Source organism: Haliotis rubra, unplaced genomic scaffold (assembly GCF_003918875.1).
Source record: "Haliotis rubra isolate DU_JTF1 unplaced genomic scaffold, ASM391887v1 Scf23, whole genome shotgun sequence".
In the NCBI taxonomy this organism is placed as follows: Eukaryota; Metazoa; Mollusca; class Gastropoda; order Lepetellida; family Haliotidae; genus Haliotis; species Haliotis rubra.
The window spans coordinates 2,178,621-2,198,934 of record NW_025766336.1 but is presented as its reverse complement, the minus strand read 5'-3'; the positions used below and the strand labels follow the sequence as shown (position 1 = coordinate 2,198,934).

Sequence of the window (20,314 nt, the reverse complement as noted above, 5' to 3'; positions counted from 1 at the left end):
ACTTTGAGGGTGAAGCAGAAGAAAGGGAGGACTTTGAGGGTGAAGCAGAAGAAAGGGAGGACTTTGAGGGTGAACCAGATGAATGGGAGGACTTTGTGGGTGAACCAGATGAATGGGAGGACTTTGTGGGTGAACCAGATGAAAGTAAGGACTTTGAGGGTGAACCTGTGGATGGCGAAGGTAAGCTTCTGACAACTGGTCAAATTGCATGAAGATGGCAGGATTAATTTTGTCATGTACTAAATAAAAGAAGAACATATGAATATAAGGAGTATTATTACAACCTATTTTGATAGCGTGGTTTTAAAGTTGAGAGAAACTATATCTTGAAGATGCACATTTATTTACACATATTATATAGTATTGGCTATGGATGGAACAAGGCATTCTTACTGTACCATCCGTTCTGGTATTTCGTTTTATCATTGCACTTTGGCAAACCTGGACGCCAGCATGCCCGATGGATATTTTGTCAAGTATACAGTTTGTATTACTATGTATGAAGAAACAGTTACATCACTTGGACAGAGTGAAGCCTTGATGTTGTGAGGAAGACTTCATGGGACATCTTGCCACTGTGATATTTGTTATGGATTTGACATTAAGAAACATCAGACATGGACACATCTTTGTAAAGAAATAGATGCTGTGATGAAGACTGGGTCCTGAACGACATTATAGAAGGATGTCGTGTCTGTGAATCAACTGATGTTCCAAGACCAAAGTGTTGATGGCAAAGACTGATAGCACTATTCTTCTACCTTCTCAAGACATTTGATTCAACAGAAGGGAAGTTACTAGTGAACGAACATTTCATGGTTTCCTTGTGGACTTCTGCAAAGCACTCATCAGTAGTTAGTTTATCATAATTATGTTAGTTACTTTTTACTAAACTGACGCAAATCTCATATTGCAAGGTGAGTATGAATTTTAATATCAAATGGACGTTGTGTGATGTGGTCTAAATTTGTTTTAACTTAAAAATTTCTCTAGCCCCACAAGATGAAGGTGAAATGGCGATGGATGTCGGCCAGGATGATGCCATAGTAGACTTGGATGAGGAATTTATAGGGGATGGTGAGGGAACAGTTGAAGGGGAAATTGAAATGAACGAAGCCGAAGGTGAAGCTGCCCCAGAAGATGATGCAGATCCTGAGATGGAGACTGAAATTATAGACGAAACTGAACCGGAGGCTGAAGCCGAGCCAGAGGAAGAAGAGGCTGCAGAACAGACAGAGGTTGTAACTGTTCCTGAGGTCAACCAGGTTCCTGCTCCTGTTCCTGCCCCATCCCCTACAAAATCCACTACACCAGCAAAGACCAAGGCCACTACCCCAGCAGCTAAAGCGACACCTGCACCTAAAACTACGCCAAAAGCAGTTGCAGCAAAAACTGCACCCAAGACGGCAACAGCGAAGTCAACGCCTGCAAAGACACCTGGAGCAAAGTCAGCAGCAAAATCCCCTGCAGCGAAACCAGCAGTCACACCTAAAACTGCTGCAGCAGACAAACCTACGACACCAGTAAAGACATCGGCTGCCCCAAAGGCCCAAACCAAGACTGCAACCCGATCATCCTCACCAAGAGTAGCTGCAGCTAAGGCATCAACTGCAACACCCAAATCTGCAGATGCAACAACACCATCAGCAGCAGCAACAACAGCAAAGGACTCTTCTAAGGATGAAATCACCCTATTTGAACCAACGGATGATTCTTTTGATGTGCGTGTGGATGACACTCAAGTGAATGAGATTGATGCAGATCTGAAAGATGAAAAAGGAGGCAAGAAGGCTGCTGGTGCTGATGCCACGGCAAGTGAAGAGGCCAAAGGAGATGCAGGCGAGGCTGTCAAAGTGAAGACTGAGGACAAAACTAAGCCAGCTGACAAAAAGGATGAGAAGAAACCTGAAGATAAAAAAGAAGATGCAAAACCTGCCAAGAGGTTGGTTTGGTTTGTATTGATGTCTTCTTGATCATGCTAAAGTCTTCAAAATCGCTCAGCTTTCACTTTCCATAACGACCAGATGAAAGAGATTGTCATTGAATTGAGCTGCTTCAGTTATGTTGAAGTTAGCTTACACCAATGCATTAGCTGTCCTCCTTTAGACGCTTTTAAGTTTCTGGTGTTTCACCTTTCCCTTGAACCAGGATGTAAAACAGCAACACAGCTCAAGTTAAAAAAGAGTGTCTATTAAGAGAATTAAATTCAGAGCCATCAATTTCTGTTAATTTACAAAAGAGAAAAAAACTATTTGTAAAATGAGGAATGAACTAAGCATGTCGGTCGTCTGAAGCAAGCATGAGCAAGTCTTTGTCAAGGTGACAGCAGAAAACCAGGGTTTCCATCCTTAGGAATGATGTCTGGCTGCCCAAGGTTCCCTTTGCTTTCATACAGTGCAATTGTCTAGTGCTCAAATTGTGATGGGATTTTATATTTCATTCCCTGTTATGATAACAACTTTCTTTTTCCCCTTTGATTGTGTTAAATGTCAATGAATCTAATATTGATTTCACCTTGGGAAAGGTTCATAATTATTTTATGCTTATCTCAGAATAGTCTGTTTGCCCTGAGGTTGAAGGTGATTTGTTTTGATATTATCCTAGTGTGATCAGCATAATGTTCAGAGTAAATTGGTCTGTGATATGGAAATATATATACTGAAAGGCAAAAGAAACGTCATAATATTGGAAATGACATTTATGTATCAAAGGAGTATTTGAACCTATTTTCTTTAAAATATACACAGCAGCTACGGCTAGGTTAACAAGAGATCAACAACAACAAGCCATTAGATGTCTAGACGCTGGTCAACATGCTTGAGTCATTGCTAATGACTTCAATTGCAGCGTACGAATGAATGTATAATATATACTGTAATCTTGGAAGAATACCACCAACATTTTCAGCAAGGTTAAAACTGAAAGGTTCTCTAAACATTTCTGATTTGACATTATTTCTTTCAAAATCCTTTGCAACTTCCTTCTGTATACATTTCACTTGTCATTCTGTCATGTTATCATTTTCAACGTGGATTCCCCACTTTTATCTTTTGTAGTTCTGAGGGCAAGGAAGGCAAGGAGAAAGAGACAAAGAGTAAGTGTGTTCATTCTTGTTAACAAAGAAGGGTTTAAGTAACAAATTATTGAATAGTTCAATTACAATTAAAATTCAAGGAAATTGTAAAAATAGGAGTTAATAACCATGAAATTCAATTTCATTACCCAGGCAGCCAGCATAGTCGCAACCTGTGGGTGAGTGGCCTGACTTCGTCAACTAGAGCCACAGATCTCAAGTCACCTTTCAGCAAATATGGGAAGGTGAGGTTATTACCTTTTTGTAGTATCAAATATCACTAAATAGTGAAGCAAAAAGACTCATATTAGTCAGCATGCATACCATATATCTTGTCTAAGGCACGATTTTTATTCCGAGAACTAGAAGGCTTTGAAGAGGGGTCCATTTGAGCATTTTTTCTTGCTGTATCACTTTTAGGTTCTACTGGTGATGTGAATTAGTGTTTTACAGTTTCACAGTAAAACCTCATATTACATCTGAAATAACTGGTCCAAGAACTAATTTGATACAAAAACTTCCATTGTATCTGAATTCCTTGTTGTTCCTAATATACACATTCTTCAAACATTATATGAGCCCCACCTCAAACATGATTGCCCGGCCAGATGACGCTTTGAAAAATAGCACTCTCCATCATTTTGGATAACTGTTGTTTCTATATATTTCTTTCTTTCAAATAGTCACTGTGTTTCCATTGTTTTCTTAAATACTATAGCTAATTATATGGTTATATTTTACATAAACAACAAAGGAGAAACTCCATGTTCATAACTACCATTGTCTTTGATCAGTTACTCATGTGACCCAACATTTGCTATCTAACTGGTGAACCTGACACCTTTTTCCTGATTCCTTTTTTGTATAAGCCAAGTAAAGTGGCGATTGAATAACAACAGACAAAATGGTGCCACTTAATGGAGTTCCACGTGGCAAACATCATATAAAAGATTGCAAATGTAGATGTGAGTATACACTTGGTGATACGCTTCGTACTTTATGGACTGGGTAGAAGAATTTGCATTGATTTTTGAAGGCTTTTATAGAGCAGGTGAATGCCATATACACGGGATCCCTATTCAGACAGCGATATACAGTATGGTTGGTAGGTTTGTTGTTTAACACCACAATATTTCAGCTATATGGCAGCAGTCTGTAAATAATCGAGTCTGGACCAGACACACAGTGATCAACATCATGAGCATCGTTCTATGCAATTGGGATACGATGACATGTGTCAAGCAATTTAACGAGTCGGACCACCCAATCCCATTAGTCGCATCTTGTGACAAGCATGGTTTGCTGAAGACCAATACTAACCCGAATCTTCACAGGTTTATACAGCATATGACAATACACAGGGCACATTGGAGGCCATTGTAGTTGATCTGTTTCTGTGCTATGATGCTTTTGTGAGATTTCCTGCATGTTAATGGCAGCCATTGATAGTGTACCATGAAGCAATATTTACTGTCTCCCTCTGTTCGACTAAAAAGGAACACCATTATGAAAATGTTATTCTACCCTTGTAGGTTATTGGAGCCAAGGTTGTGACCAACGCTCGCAGTCCAGGCTCACGATGCTATGGATTTGTGACGATGTCAACCGCAGAAGAGGCCTCTAAGTGTATTCAGCACTTGCATCGGACTGAACTGCATGGGAAGATGATATCTGTGGAAAGGGTATAGTGTACACAGTATTTTGAAGCTTAATATTCTCAGTATTTCTTCTTAAAGTAGCTCTATTAAATATTTCTTTCCATAAGGATACATACTATTACTATAGATACATCTTATAGCTCTGTAATTTCAGATTATATGGAGGTGTTATAAAATGGTATTTGAAAAAGAAAGTGCGCATGCTGTAATTTATTGCCGCAATAGGTAATTTTTATTATTATACTTCTGTGAACCCCAAAATATAAATACAATTTTTATGCATAATAAATTTACAACAAATACTTCTAACTGCTTATTTAACCAGCAAAAACGTAAATGATGTGAATTTGATGATCACCCAGTCTGTTTGTGGCTATGGCCTGTTTTTTCTGTTTATGGAAAATAATTGCTTGTCAATTAAATGACATGATATCCCTTGCAATTAATTGCTTTGAAATATTTGAGTACTAGTATACCATACCAATGGAGTGTTGAGTATCTTTTTATATTTTTACTTCCTTTATTTTACAAGGCAAAGAATGAACCAGGTGGACCCAGTAAGGCAGCTTTACTAAAGAAGGCAGAAGACAAGAAACCAGTTGGTAGGTGTTAATTATTCAAAGCTAACATTGACAAGACTTATTCCTATCCGGTGTAAGTTGGATGATATGTACCATTGCATTAATCTTTTAGAAGGTTCCCAATTGCGCAGATCGATGCTCATACTGTTGATCACTTGATTGTACAGACCGCCGCCATATAGTTGGAATATTGCTGAGTGTGGCGTAAAACTAAACTCACTCACTCACTTTTAGAAGGTAATCAACAGCAACAGAAACAAATCTTACTTCTTCTTACAATATGTAGATATTTCACACAGTCATTGTTGACCAAAGCTACTCTCACCTTAAAGCTTTTTTGTTGTCAGACAAGAAGGAGGCAGAGAAGAAAGATGGTGAAAAGAAGGTAGAGAAGAAAGTTGACAGGAAGGCTGACAACAGAGACAATCGGTCCAATAGACGTCCACATCATGACAAACGTGCTAGAAGAGAAGCTAGACGCCCAGAGAAGAAACATAATGATAAACAAACATCTTCCACAGATGCCAAGAGACATCCAACAACATCTCCTAAATCAGCAGGTTTGTTGTGTATCAGACATTGATTGTAGCAGTATGCGCTTGCAGCCATATATGCTTGTCAGGATTACCTCCCTTTGTAGTTAGTTTGATGGTCTCAATAGAAAAGTGACATCACCTCTCGCCTACTTTTACCACAACACTTATATACATGTATACAAATGAGGACGCAACATGGTGTCAGAAGTGGGATTGTAAAAGGAGAACAAGAGTGTTGTTCTGCAGTGTTCAGAATTAGGAAATAATGGGGTTTTGTCAAAAGCATTATGTGAAACGTTAATGATTCATTGAGTCTATAGATTCAAATACCAAAGGAGAAGACATAAAGGACCCATTAATGTTGTTCTAAAGTAACAAAAGGAGAGGTCATGTTCTTTACTTGTACAATTACTCGCAGGAATGTGGGATGTCATAGCTCCCAATGATATTGATGCAATTAGACTGAGGGTATAATGACATAATGACATACTAAGTATTAATGGATCTTTGATTGGACACCACATAAACAGAGGATATTATATCAGTGCCCATGTCGTACTTTGTTTACGACACAAGTGCCTAAATGTTGGTATTTCCCAAGCGAGAGAGAGGGATATACTGATATTTAGGCACGAGTGTCATAAACATTGTATGATATGGCACGAATATAGTACATGTATTCTGTTTATTACCAAAGTCGTCAAATTGAGGAAAATAAACCCAAATTTACTTTCAAACATAGGCTGGCTACCCACCGTCACGGAAGAAATGTGACATCATAGCATTGTTCATGACATCACATCACCATGACAAAGCGATATTTTTCCCTAGGGCATCGTATGAAAAATAGGAACCCCGATATGTTCGCCCTTGTAGGTAATAAAATGCAATACTTCACTTTTATGTATTGTCATATCCCCAAAATTGTGATACCAAATTCAACTTGAAGGCTATTATTTGCCACAGCAGCATAATGCTGTCATATTATTGTTGCAAGCAATACACCATTCATGTTCATACTCCTAAATAATATCTTTGGCAGAGATAAAGAAAGCTGAAAAGAAGACGGATGAGAAACAAAAAGAAGAGGAAGGTGGAGAAAAGGATGAAAAGAAGTCTGAATCAGACAGATCCCAGTCCAAGGATCCTAAAGATGTTCTTTCATTTGAGAAGATCGAGGTACAGCTTGTTTGTCAAAATTGTCATCTCTTTGTCTTGTTTCGTTTCCAGCAAGTAGTTCTAGAAAAAAGCAGTCACTTATTTAATACATGTGAAAAGCTGAAATCAAATAGTTGCCTTTGCTATTTAAGTTTTATGAAGAATGTCATTCAGAGACATCATCATGTATGATGCATTTCATGATTTCTTCTCCAGGCTGAGCGGAAACGACAACGTCTCCGACAAAAAGAGCGTGCTCTGCGTGATGAGGAGAGGAGGAGACTGTCTAAAATTGAGAGACAACGAGCAAGACAGAAGCAGATTCACTTACGTCAGCGAGAGAAGAAGCTATTCGACTTGAACGGGAAAAAGATAGACTGAGGTACCGGTATATCAAAATAGTGCATGGAATAAAAGTGTGAGATCTTAGTGTTTCAGTCAATGTCTACATATCATTAATAAACAGCCTATTTGCATAAACCAAATGATGCCTTTCCCACTTTGAATAAACCTAATATATTGTGTTGATCTGTTAATACAGACTAGAGCGAGAAAAGCTTGAACGAGAACGTATTGAAACAGAAAGACTGCGTCTGGAACGTGAAAGACTAGAGAGGGAGAGACTAGAACAACTCAGGCTTGAGCAACGAAGGTGAGGAAGAGTTGACAATCAACTATGTTAGTGTAGAAACATTGGAAACATCAAAAGAATGAAGTGTTCACTTTATTAATGCTTTCATCACCAAACAGAAATGGTGGTGAAGAGAGTACCACTATTCTTGCATGTAATGCAAACATGAAACTGTTTTCCTGGAGAAAATGAGTAATATTTGGGGGGCCAAATGAAGAACATTTTGTTGATTGTAACTTACAGATTAGATGACCAGCGAAGAGCAGCCAAAAGACCATTTGACAGTCGTGGTAGTCGCCATGATGATGACTACTGGAGCAGCCCCCCTAAACGATCCATGTCTGACAGATTGGATAATTATGGGGATTCTAGGTAAGGAATTCAGGCGTCAGTCTGTATATGTGATATTTACATCCGTGTATGTCCTCTTGAAAGTGTTACTCTGGTGAGTGAGTGGTTTTCAGTTCTCAACAGTCACAACTTTAATTGTTTTTCAGACGTGAGAATCGTATTGACCGAAGTGCTAATACGGACAGGAAGGTGGAGCGATATGACAGGCGAGACAGTCGTACTGCAGACACTCGTGGTTCTAACAGGGGACGCATTGAAGACCGAAATGACAGAAGGGATATGCCTGTGCAGCATGGATGTGATAGGGAAGAACGGCATGGAAGTGGCTTTGGAGAAGCACAGAGGTACTTCTGGCTTTTTTACAGTATAACCAAATTGTTCTTAAAATGAACCATTGATATGCCTGGATCAGATGCTTGTTTACAAGCTGACCAGATATGGCTGGAACATTGCATACTGTGGAATGAAACAAAATTTTCTTATTTCAGAACAGGATAATCTGCGTGAAACAAAATGAAAAATTAGACAACAAGAGCACAAATTGTCGTAAAGGAGCAATAACAGAAACTTTCCCTTTTGATATTCTTATGTTCATGTTTGCAGTTCACATTGATAACACTTCAGCAGTGAAGATGTTAAAGATTTCAGTCCGCTTTTCTGAACAGTTGTGTGACGTTCCTTGAGCATACCAGAAAATCTGATCATGAGTTTGAAACCTTGTACGCCCTCATTATGTTTAACGGTTTGCCAGCACCATTTCAGTACTCTTTGGTTTCACCAAATATCACCAAATAAGCATCTGAAACCTACATCACTTCAAACTTTTTCCTCCAACATTATGCACACATGCCATGATATAGGTGGAATATTTAGTCCAAATCACCCACTCTTCATGTACCTGTTCCCATGGGTTTAGTTCATTTGATATTATTTTATAACCAACTTTTAAGAATTATCATAAGATCAAATACAGATCCATAATTATGAACATTTTGTTGATTGTAACTTACAGATTAGATGACCAGCGAAGAGCAGCCAAAAGACCATTTGACAGTCGTGGTAGTCGCCATGATGATGACTACTGGAGCAGCCCCCCTAAACGATCCATGTCTGACAGATTGGATAATTATGGGGATTCTAGGTAAGGAATTCAGGCGTCAGTCTGTATATGTGATATTTACATCCGTGTATGTCCTCTTGAAAGTGTTACTCTGGTGAGTGAGTGGTTTTCAGTTCTCAACAGTCACAACTTTAATTGTTTTTCAGACGTGAGAATCGTTTTGACCGAAGTGCTGATACGGACAGGAAGGTGGAGCGAAATGACAGGCGAGACAGTCGTACTGCAGATACTCGTGGTTCTAACAGGGGACGCATTGAACACCAAAATGACAGAAGGGATATGCCTGTGCAGCATGGACGTGATAGGGAAGAACGGCATGGAAGTGGCTTTGGAGAAGCACAGAGGTACTTCTGGCTTTTTTTACAGTATAACCAAATTAAAGAAAACTGATTTGTATGGATAGTCAACTTCTTTATTGCAATGAGTGCAAAGTTTCGGTGTAGGTACTAACACCGTTATCAAGCAAGTGATACAACAACTGAAGCAAGGAGAATATAGACAAGACAAGACAAGATTTTTATTAGGTCAAAGACCAATACAATATATATATATATATTGAATATTTGCCTGTGCACATGGCGAGGTATGTATATAAAGAGAGCAATCACATTGTTATTATCATTATAGCCCAAGAGTGAGGATATATATATACATAGCTGTATGGTGAGTATATACAATTAACAAGGTTGATGTACATTGGATATTTGATAAGTTATTACAGCAGAGGAGGTTGATGTACAGAGTGATTGATTGTGATTAGAGTTGAGTTTATACAATTGATGAGTTGACGTACAATAGTTGTGATTACAAGCACAAAGGAGGGAGCATGGAAGCCAGATGGACAACGGAGGTAGGGAAGGATTACTGGTGGTGGTGTTTGATTAGGTGGTGATAGGCTGACGAGATGAAATAACCTTGATCTCGAGATATGGCTGGAACATTGCATACTGTGGAATGAAACAAAATTTTCTTATTTCAGAACAGAATAATCTGCATGAAACAAAATAAAAATTAGACAACAAGAGCACAAATTGTCATAAAGGAGCAATAACAGAAACTTTCCTTTGTGATATTCTTATGTTCATGTTTGCAGTTCACATTGATAACACTTCAGCAGTGAACATGTTAAAGATTTCAGTCCGCTTTTCTGAACAGTTGTGTGACAATTGACAGTTTCTTTGGTTCAATATTGTCTTAGATTTGCAGGGCTTGATTTAGGAAATGGAATCTACTTGCACCTAGTGCAACTTCAGGTGATTAATTTGTTGCAACAGACAAAAACAGGTTGCACCTTCTGCTGAAAATAAAATTATATATAATGCTCTGGTTTGGGTTGCTATTGATGATTTAGAAAATAATTATAACAAAGTTATCAGTGTGTGAAAAGATCATTTCATCTTACTTCAAAACAATTGTTTTACATGAACAGTAAGAATCTTTCATTCAATGCCCTGGTTCAGTTTTCCTTTTTGGTGCTCCATGTGCAGAGTTACATCCCTTGAAACCTTGTACACCCTCATTATGTTTAACGGTTTGCCAGCACCATTCCAGTACTCTTTGGTTTCACCAAATATCACCAAATAAGCATCTGAAACCTACATCACTTCAAACTTTTTCCTCCAACATTATGCACACATGCCATGATATAGGTGGAATATTTAGTCCAAATCACCCACTCTTCATGTACCTGTTCTCATGGGTTTAGTTCATTTGATATTATTTTATAACCAACTTTTAAGAATTATCATAAGATCAAATACAGATCCATAATTATTCCGAATAATTTAGGTACTTAAGGATAATGTGGGTTTGTGAGAATCTACCTATTTTCAGATATTCTGAAACTAGAAACACCAGAGATGACAGACGAGACACGCGGACACACAACCGCCAGGAAGAGAATAGACGAGATTTTAACAAAGGTCGAGATGATGACAGATGGAACACGAGATTGCCTCAGCGCAATGATTCTCAGAGTGACTGGAAATCAGACAGTGGTAAGAATAAAAGATTTTGAAAGTTGAGTTTTAGCTCACCTCTATGGAATTGCTTTGTACGTTTTTACTCAAAGTGCAGAGTTATCCACTGAGCACACAGTATATTTACTTCCCACATCAATTAATAGTATTTGGAATTAGAAATCCAGTGGAGGTGCCATGTTTTGGGGTTTTATTTTAGCCTTTATGTTTGTTTTGGCATAAGGCATTTTGTGCTGTTACTTGTGAGCTGGTTAACATGTAGTTCTATTTCACAAGGAAGATAATACCTTGCATACACTTCCAGAATGTTACTCCCCTGGTTCGGAGGGATTCAATAATCAGCTTGACTTTCCATCTGTGTATCTGTAATAATTTTTTGTTCATATGATATCTCTAAATCTAAGAGGCATTCATTCATGAAGCTTTGCACACACAAAAACCAGGTTGTTAACTTGTCCCTTTGGCTGTTGAGGGATTTTTAGAATGTTTACTTTCTTATAATTCTCACAGACGTGTTTTTGCAGAACACAAACTACTGGGGTTTTTCATTATCCACACACAATGACCAAATTGTATCATTCTTGACAGAATATCAATTTTTGTGTGACCCTATTACTCATACCTGTGCCAAAACAGGACCTTATAGTTAGTTCTGAATCCTATTTCCTTGGTATTGTTTTGATATCACTAACGACTGCTGTTGTATGCAGACAGATTCGATAGAGGAACTTGCGGGACATGATGGTAGCAAATTCTTTCAAAATGTGGGGAAAGGGTTTTTTCATCTTCTGGGCCTCTTAAATGAGGGTGTTTGGTTTCAGAGATAAGGATGGCTGCTGGAAATGGACGTGACCCCTGGCAAGGACAGAGTGGCTCTGGGGTGCAAGATGACAGATGTAGCAAGAATTTTAATTCTGGATCTGGTATGATGTCAAGTGAGTTTTTCCATATTTTCATTGTCTCGACTTGCAATCTTGCACAGATCAAAGATTAGCCTGCTCAACTATTGAAACAGTTGTCATATATATGATTAATTACTTTCTACAGATGGTGCTAATTCCAATCAGCGACAGTCGTGGGGAAATAACAGTGATCGTAGCAAGATAGACCAGTCCTGGGGCCATGGTGTTGTGGACAACTCTGGGCCCCGGGGAGGAGGCGGTGACCGGTGGATGGGTGGAGTACAGAGTACACATAGTGACCGAGGAGGAGGATTCAACATTGGGGGGAGTGGGGGTCTGATGAACAACATTGGGGGACCAGGACTGTACATGGCTACCACCCCACAAAACCCAAACCTCATGATGATGGGCAGCATAACCAGACAACCAGAGGCACGCTACTTGCAACAAGGAACACTTCGAAGATTCTAAATGGAATGTGTCTAATGGATGGTTTGGACAGGGGGTGTGCTCGCAGATCGTGTTCATATATGATAAATAGCATTTCTAACAAATCTACTAAGTCTTTATCCAGGAATCTTACAAGTTTCCACATTTGGTGATATTGTGAAAAGTACTAGTATATGAATGCCTTGAAAATTGACCATACAATATATGGCTGCCTATTTCATGATCATTGTGCTTGTGAAATTCTATTCAGTTTGATGTTTCCTGTTATACAATGATGGACTTTATTCATCTGTCACTATAAACTCACACTACCTTTTAGTACACATGAGTTTGTAATCACCACAAGCTTTTGTAAATGGGGGCGAATGAACGTATGATCATTGTATTTCTTCAAATCTTACATGTGCAGCATTGTTGTAGAAATCTGTCACAAACACCAAATCTGGCCAATATAAGTCCCTGGAACTAAAAGATTTTAGTGTAAGTAACCAGCATTTTGAGTCTCCTTATGTCCAACATTTTCAGCATTTGTATAATTGTGAATTATGTGTCAACATTATGTTTGTATATGCCCATTCTTCAGCTGTATCACCAACAGATGTCTCATTATTTTTGTCCATCTGGATGGAAAATTCTAAGCAAAAGTCTAAATGATATGCTTGTTATCAGGTCTCTACATTTTAGGTTATCTATTTTATGATGTTAGAATATTTTTCGATCAGCTTATGCCCAATTGTCATCCATTAAATTCTCTTATCATATTTCCATATTTGTTTTGGGCCACACATCTTCTAACTAGAACTGATGGGGGAAACTTTGGCTTTTCTTCACACAAGCGTAGAAGCCATGACATAACTGAGGTTGTTCAGAGTGGCTCACTAGTTCTGACAGAGTGCTGCCTCAGTAGGACATGCTTCTTGTAAAGCAGCCTTCAAACTTTCATGTCATTTGAGCGTCATGTCTTTATTGATGCGGTTATGTGACAATTTCATTGTTTTTTAACAATACGAGTTTGACAACACTTCACACATCAAACTCTAGTTTGACAACACCAAAAGTTTGATGGAAAAGTTGGTGAGAATAGAGGCCAATCCTATTTTTCAATAACAGTTTGACAACTCTGAAATTGGTGTTGGTGGCGAGTTGTTGGAATGTTCACACTCTCAAACTTGAGTTTGCCATGTGAATGCCGCTTAAGAGTCTGTTCAGGATTGAATGGTGACCATATTTTTTTTGTTTGGGGGTCATTGTTTCATGCAACAGGGGCCTTGGCTTGCCTGTTCCTAATTACATTATTCACAGGTTGCAGCTTTAACAATATCTTTGCCTCAATTCACAGCAGACAGGGCTGTCACCGAGTCTGATGTATTCAGCTGGAGACCTAGGGCTTAAATGTTACAGGAGTACAATGGGTGAAGCCTGTTCTTGGTGTCCCCAGCCATGATGGAATAATGTTGAAATTTCCTATATACCCAACTCACTCAAGGTGCAGCAATTTAGAAATATACTTTTATAATTATTGCAGAGTATAAGGTGTAAAACCAGGTACACTTGCTACATGTGCCAACTTGTGCTGGGTGTATTAAGTTTAGTATCATTTATTTTGTATTCACATTACTAAATATTGAGCAAGCCCCAGTTAGCAGCATGGTATAAAGTCTTCATATATGCATGGAATTTGCCCTTTAAGCATCCCTGTGTAAACACCAAAGACTGGACATGTATTGGACAAGGCATGTAAAAGATTATACTCAAAGAGAACACTGTGATATAGTAACATTGAACAAGATTGTAATGCTCTGCTTAACAGATGTAGAAATCAATACGGATCTATCTCATTAAACATTAAGACCAGAAGACACATGCCTCAGTGGTTGTCCACAGCAGAATCATTAAGACCTAGCTATGGTGGGCACTCCCTTGAGTCTCTGCAATAGATAGATTTCCAATAGTCCCAGAGTCTTTGTACAGTATATCAGCCTTACCATGGCATGACCACTTCATGGGTCACAAGTTGAAGACCCACAAACATGTATGTGTATAGACAGAACAAGGATCCTATCTGGTTTGGTTTGGTTGTTCTTAAATGCTGCCCTCAGCAATATTTCAGGTAAGTGGTGGCGGTAAGTAAATAATCAAGTCTGGACCAGACAATCCAGTGATCAGCATCGTGAGCATCAATCTAAGCAATTGGGATACAATGACGTGTCAACTAAGTCAGCGAACCTATCCACCTGACCCCTTTAGTCTTAGACAAGCATGGTTGGTGAAGACTAATTTTAACCCGGATCTTCACGGGGGGGATATCATCTGGACAAATGGACCTTTACCCTGCACCACAACTTCAATCCTTGATTAATCCATGTACTCATTTGAATCCTTGAGCTAAGATGAGTGAAATATTTTCTCTGGTTCATATTTTGCTTTTAAGATTAGAAGTGACTTAATGTTATCCACTGAGGTAGATCATTTCATGAGTTACACTGTGAAGTAGAGCAGCGGCTAGTCAGAATTAATTATAATGTCTATAAATTCACTAAAGGAACAGGGGAAGGTGGTGCAGTTCTTTAAGACAAACAGGTTGTCTTTGGCTGCACACTGAGAAGATACATAGGATGAAGATGCTATAGACAACATAGGATGTATTGTGTTTTTTGTTGGTTTATTCATCTTTTATATACAAATAAGCATAATAAATCACTTTTAAGAGATCTTTGTGTGTGGCTCCAATTGGTTAAAACAATAATACTGATGTAATACATGTGACAAAACTAACACAAGCATAGATTTGCACTTAAAAAGATTTATATGCCACAGAAAGTTACAGTTAAAGTATGTACAGTGAGGAGACAGTATCTGAAGGTAAATCAACAAGCTGGGTAATGACACGTCAACTGCAAACTTCTGCAATACTACTTCATGGAAATGGAATACATTATAGTTTTACACTGTAGCCTTGGACTACACACATATACCTAAACAAAATGACATTCATGAACTAAAACTTGAAAGATAATATCCATTTGTGGATCGTCTAAAAGTATGTTACAGTGTGTGTTTTGCATCATTTGGTACGTTATTTCTTAACAAAAACAAACAAAAATAATATATACATCACAACAACAAATGTATCTCCAAGTAATCATGCAACAGTGAAATAGATGGCCGACAGAACCAGAGTGAACTCCATCAACTGCAAAAGTTAAATACATAACAATCTTTGAATAATTAACTTCAACGGTATTGGTTTCTTTGATACTTTAATCAGATTTGTATGCCCGGACTTTACTGATATCCCTGGAGTTTGAGGGTGGTTGGGTAGCGGGTGCGATGGGTCATGCACTTGTCTCTGTCAATGAAGAGACTGTTTTTCTTGCAAGAGATCTCCTTCTCAAGAGACATACGGTTGTCCTGGAGATCCTTCAAGGAGTTGACAGCATCGTTCAGCTTTGCCTGGAGGGCATCAATTGACTGGCAGATCTCATTCACCTCGCCAACTAGCCTGGAGGAGGAAAATAGGAAGCAATTTTAACAAATGTGAAAATGTGATGAAGGCTATGTTTGTGTTTTTTGTCTCCGTGAAAATGACATTTGAAAATACTTTAATTATTTTTTTAATAACAGATTTCTAACAGACTCCACATCTGACTTCAATGTGTTTTGAGTAAAATTGTACATACTGATATTGCACAGGATCTCTGCACAGATCAACGCCTGGACGGAAGGTTCTGTTCTGGAGGCGTGTTTGAGCAACTTTAAGTGGGTCCTCTTTGTCCCTAATGGCCCTCTTCAAGTTCTCAATATTCTTCTCCTGGCTGCTGATCTCATCACACACCTGCATGAAAACATTCCATCACAGTTAGTTACTCCATGATATTGAAATGGGTGAAAAGTCCCAAATGACATCAGATACCAATATTAATAGATGCGTGAGTGAGTTTGGTTTTACACCGCATTAAGCAATATTCCAGCAATATCACAGTGGGGACACCAGAAATGGTCTTCACACATTGTACCCATGTGGGGAATAGATCCAGGATCTTTGGCATGATAACCATGTTAAATAAGACAAGAATATCTGAAAAGTTATTTTACAGTCTCTTAATAAAAGGCCTAAAATATGAGAGGGAAATCTACACTGACTGAACTACAAGCCTTATTATGATATCCTATTCCTGGTGATAACAATATATGTCTAACATGGCTTTCACCTCTGAAGGAAACAGAGTATGTGATTTATGACAGGTATAGCAAGAAAACATGTTGAACCCGACATGAAGCTCTCTTCTCTATGACACGGGTTCAAATTCTGTCATTGGTTTTTGACACTAGTCATGGCAACAAGACCCATAAACAACATCTGTTAAACAAGCACTCCAAAAACGTCCACAAATGAACCAATCTCCCCAACCAATATACTTGTGGAATAATTTCCAGTGGGTTTATTGTACAAAGTCGTTTCAGTGCACAGGTAATCATAACTCCCATATTTTAACAGGCTTAAGATTGTCATAGAGTTAAGGTTGCTTTGCACAACAACCCACAGGTCTACTATTATTTATGGATGACATAAGGCATTTTGGTTATGCTGAACAAACTTGTGTTGTAGGTTAAAGCTTGAGGACTTGGTGTCTAATTGTTGAGAAGGCTTGTAAGGGAGGGGTAACTAATCATTTCAAAGATAAAGATTCAAACCCATTTAAACCATAGTTAACATTCAGGAAACTGTAGCACCAAAATGTGTTTTAAACAACCAAAAACAACGTACAAGAACTCTATGCTTAACTGTGAGAATTTGTAACATGTTCCCTGCGCCTTTGGCATCTTCATGCCACTCTTTGGAAGCTAGGTTGTGAAATCACGGGTCGATGTCATCTGGACAAATGGACCTTTACCCTGCACCACACCTTCAATCCTTGATTAATCCATGTTAATCAAGCTGGGTTGTGAAATCTATGTACTGGGGCAAGTATACAACTCAATTTGACAATCACATACATTTACGTATTAGATTGTGCTGATGGGCCTATAATGAACAAACATATGGCAGTGATATATCGTATGACTTCAAGTAAAAACCCCACTAGCATGAAAATCTTCCATCATAATAATTTGAAAAGTGGCTTTTAACTAACAATTCACTAAGTTAATGAATGGTTGAAGAAAAATTACTTGGTTTAAGAGACATTAATGGTGGATTGCTGGCTCAGTAATGTTTTGTTTGTGTTAGATGTTTGCTCAGTTGAAGTGTATGATATTACTACACTTTAAATCTAGTGATAAACAATATATACTTGTGATAATATTGCTGGTGTGAGCACGTGTTTTTCATTAATTTGATCCCATACAAAAGAAAATTGTTATAAAGCATATTTCCCATTAAACAACCCAGCATTTTCTTGACATTAATGCTTTGAATTAGTCAATTTTAAGACAATCCTATTCATAAAAATTAACTGTTCAAAACATTTATGAAGAAACTATTGTGACTGAAAGCCTGACCTTGTGGAGATTCTCCTCAAGCTTGGTCTTGGCATCCTCCATGTCCTCAACACGTTTATTGAAGGCAACATCCACGCCATCACACTGTTCCCGCATGTCACGGGATGTGTCCTCCAAGATGTTGTCGATGAGGGTTCTCAGCTGGATGGAGGCCATTCGCTCATGCTCTGCTCTCACAATGTTGTCATGTGAAAACTGAGCCCATGACTCGGGGGTGGATTGGCTGGAATAGTGTGGATTATTTCGTGATTATAATTGTAAATTCATACCACTGATGTTCATTTTTTCTAAACCATTATATTTTGCTGAAGTCTGTTCTGAAGAGATAAACATATATCCATACTCATATGAGTAGATATTATGACTTATACTTATGAACTGAATTGGTGGTGAAAACCATCCTTTTTAAGCTGGTTTTGGTCAATTTAGCCCTTTCTATAATGTAATTAAATTATTATTTTCATCAATTTAGCCCATTTAAATAAACTATACACCTGATTCGGATTCAGTTAGCCCTTTTTTATATAGTCATTAAATTCTTTGTCTGAAACAACTTGTATTTATCTTACATTTCTTGGAACTTAGCTGCTCCGGGGTAGAACTGTTTGTGAGTGTGGTGATTCCTAAGTGATGCGCATTTTGTGTCAATTTCCAACGCTTCCTTTTTATCACTCCAATCCATTTCCAGATCTTGCTTTGCATTTCGGTTTAGCCTTGAAAAAGAAAATAGAGCTGTTCATGCATCATTTCATGGCATAAATACTTTGAAAGAGATAACTTGAAGATGCATTTTTCTAAAACATTACAAGCTTTGATGATGAAAATAAATGTTCATGTATTATTTCTGAGGAAATTGTAATAATTTTTCAACTTGGATATCTTACTTTATTTGTGCATCAGCTTGACCGATTGTTTTCTGAAGAAGATCTTGCACATTGTTAATTATCTCAACCTCCTGAAATAGAAACAAAACAAAACTGATTTTTATACATATATATCAAAATACTAGTTTTGACACAAATATATAACACATTTCCACTGTACTCAATATTGTAAAACTCCAATGTTTGACCTCATATATGGTAAAATTGGTTGTGTTCTCAGCACTCAGCTGCTGACAAATGGTAAAAACGAGAGCAATACATTGCTATGATGGCAACTAAATATATTACTGCATATATCAAGAACACTCAGGCTATAGATTCCTTTGACTGAGCTAACCTACAATATACATGGGGACCCTATACATGACATAAACAATACATGATCTGCTTGACAGCTTACTATACAGTACAAACCTTTAATAATGACAGTTCTGGGTCATCTTGAACCAGATCCACACCCTGTCTCCTTTGCCTACAGTTGAGATTGTCTGTTGCAATATGGAGAGGTACTTCAGTGGCACGTAGGGCATTCTCCAGCCGCTTTTTCTGAGCAAGCAACAAGTCTGTTTCAGAAATAACATCACCAATTTCCCTTTCAAGTTCGAACTTCCAGAAGTTGATATCTTGGACTCTTTCGTTCAGCTTCTTGGTCACTTCGGACTGTGTTTTGTTTGTTGTTGCTTCAGTTTCATTTGAAACTCTCTTAGAGTCGTGGCGCAACTTTTCCGCACCATCTCTGTCAACAAACGACTGGTAGTACTTCGAGTAGTTACTTTCATGCCATTCTGAAGGATTGTACTTAGCCGACCGAAATCCCTCAGTGGATATTCCCATGTTGTTTCCAGTGTTGCCAGTGTAAACTGTCTCCATTCCATTATTTACAGTGCCTGGTTCTGACTTCATGACAGGCCTCTCAGGTGGAATCTCATGGCTCATAAGTGTTGCCGTCGCCATACTTGCCTATTGTGTGCTACGAGTGTACTTTGAAAGTTACTTTTCTACTCCTTTAGTAATCTGCATGGGCTGGACGTGAGGAGAAACAGGATAAACGTTGCTTAGAGATCCCCGGCAACCATGAGCGGAAGTTTGTTTCTTGTCGCCATGGAAGCTAAAGCGCCACCTACATTCGTAACAGCGCGTGGAGTTTTTCCAAGCTCCTCACAGCGATACCACGCTCCCTCCGCACATAAGGAGGTTAGACGATTACGTTACGCGTTGTGGTGAGCTTCAATCGGTTTCGAACGTTTCGACTGCACACTCCGGTGCAGGAGAGTGACTTCGACTAGTTCCCATTCTGCTGTCACACAATGTGCAAATCAGTTTTCAGTGTATTGATGATACGACTTTGATGTCAACATTAGCATAGCTTTAATTAGAAATGAATACGGTATGTTCGTACAGGGATATTGCAACAACCCATAAGCTCCTTATATATAGCTGATGAGTGTGTGTATGGGTACATGCGTGCGTGTAAATATTTAGCGCATTT

At 38.4% G+C, this 20,314-nt stretch overlaps 2 protein-coding genes across 2 annotated transcripts; one reads left to right on the top strand and one right to left on the bottom strand.

The window, feature by feature from the left end:
• Positions 1 to 674: 674 nt before the first annotated feature.
• LOC124277910 (SAFB-like transcription modulator) lies at positions 675 to 15,150 on the top strand. The gene is given in 17 exon segments (XM_046713636.1): positions 675 to 1,963; positions 2,961 to 3,094; positions 3,227 to 3,318; positions 4,606 to 4,755; positions 5,264 to 5,333; positions 5,660 to 5,872; positions 6,891 to 7,027; positions 7,223 to 7,339; positions 7,342 to 7,388; positions 7,548 to 7,658; positions 7,881 to 8,009; positions 8,135 to 8,332; positions 9,001 to 9,129; positions 9,255 to 9,452; positions 10,942 to 11,105; positions 11,909 to 12,022; positions 12,135 to 15,150. Coding segments are annotated over 17 exon segments (3,279 nt in total). The 5' UTR covers positions 675 to 1,013; the 3' UTR covers positions 12,461 to 15,150.
• Positions 15,085 to 19,948, bottom strand: LOC124277986 (tektin-4-like). The gene is made up of 6 exons (XM_046713714.1): positions 19,240 to 19,948; positions 18,826 to 18,896; positions 18,511 to 18,654; positions 17,942 to 18,164; positions 16,120 to 16,274; positions 15,085 to 15,941 (listed from the first exon to the last, which is right to left on the bottom strand). The coding sequence occupies exons 1-6, from the start codon at positions 19,777 to 19,779 to the stop codon at positions 15,725 to 15,727; spliced, it is 1,350 nt and encodes a 449-aa protein (XP_046569670.1). The 5' UTR covers positions 19,780 to 19,948; the 3' UTR covers positions 15,085 to 15,724.
• Positions 19,949 to 20,314: the final 366 nt, after the last annotated feature.

What these genes read in the sequence shown, in the direction of transcription:
- LOC124277986 (XM_046713714.1), bottom strand. Translation starts at nt 19,779, where the DNA reads ATGGCGACGGCAACACTTATGAGCCATGAGATTCCACCTGAGAGGCCT. An exon ending in CAAGCTGATGCACAAATAAA is followed by an intron (nt 18,655 to 18,825) that starts GTAAGATATCCA and finishes TTCTTTTTCAAG; the next exon opens with GCTAAACCGAAATGCAAAGC. An exon ending in AGAGATCCTGTGCAATATCA is followed by an intron (nt 15,942 to 16,119) that starts GTATGTACAATT and finishes TTCCTCCTCCAG; the next exon opens with GCTAGTTGGCGAGGTGAATG.